We start from the raw sequence: 856 nt of genomic DNA on the forward strand, positions 1-856 counted from the left end.
GGGGTGGGGGGTGCGGGGGAGCATAGAACGTACACCTCTCTGGGCCAAAGTCCATGACTCTGGGGACACTCAGTCCTCAGCCTTCAGACTCTTCAGTGGCATTTGGCTGCAGACCCAGAAGCCCCCTTTCTGGTCTGTGGGGGTCCGTATCTGAGCTGGGGGACCCCCCCAGGTCTGGCTTGCCTGTGACAGATATGTGTAGACATGCAGGTGTGTGGGGGGGGAGGGCTCCTGGCTCCAACCTCATTTCCTGGGCCCCCAACCTCACCTCTTTGTCATACTGTAACTTAACAAGTGTAAGCACACCCCCTCGGTGCCACCCTCATTTCTTGAACCCCCCCCACCAGGGTCTAGGCGACGTAGGGTCCTCCCGAGGGGCCTCTGCTGCTGCTCACCCTTCATTGTCTCCGGCCCAGAGATCTGGGGCTGGCTTGGGTGAGGGGATGTGCGGCAGACCCGGCCCTGGAGGGACAGAGGGATCTCCTCTCCCTCCCCACCCCCACCATCTTCGTCTAGGTCGGGGTCTAATCTGGACCCTCTGGGTCTCGGTTTACCCGCCTGGACCCTGCGGGAATGTCTGGAGAAGCGCCTTGGGGGAGCCGGGGAGGGGGCGTGGCTGGCCGTCCACCGCAGACGCGATCGCCGCCTCGGACAGCAGGGGGAGCCCGCAGCCCTGCAGAGGGGCCGGAGCTGACCCGGGACCGGGAGGTGGGCGGGTCTGCGCTCCGTTGCGACCAATCGCCGTAGCCCCCGGCCCGCATTGGTCCCGGCAGGCCGGGGGTCCCGGGCCGGCCGAGCTTCCGTCCCCAGTTCTAGCGAGGGGCTGAGGTCCCCCGGCAGGTTCATCCTGCCGGGG

General features: G+C 66.4%; 1 protein-coding gene across 1 annotated transcript in view; it reads left to right on the forward strand.

The window, feature by feature from the left end:
• ISG15 (ISG15 ubiquitin like modifier) overlaps window positions 1–694 on the forward strand; it is a 9,120-nt gene extending 8,426 nt beyond the window's left edge. The window contains exons 3-4 of the mRNA XM_007448965.1: window positions 348–435; window positions 517–694. Of these exons, the coding sequence (XP_007449027.1) occupies window positions 348–435; window positions 517–694 (266 nt within the window). The remainder of the gene's footprint in view (window positions 1–347; window positions 436–516) is intronic.
• Window positions 695–856: the final 162 nt, after the last annotated feature.

The sequence above is a fragment of the Lipotes vexillifer genome, unplaced genomic scaffold (assembly GCF_000442215.2).
Source record: "Lipotes vexillifer unplaced genomic scaffold, Lipotes_vexillifer_v1.1 scaffold835, whole genome shotgun sequence".
Taxonomy (NCBI): Eukaryota; Metazoa; Chordata; class Mammalia; order Artiodactyla; family Lipotidae; genus Lipotes; species Lipotes vexillifer.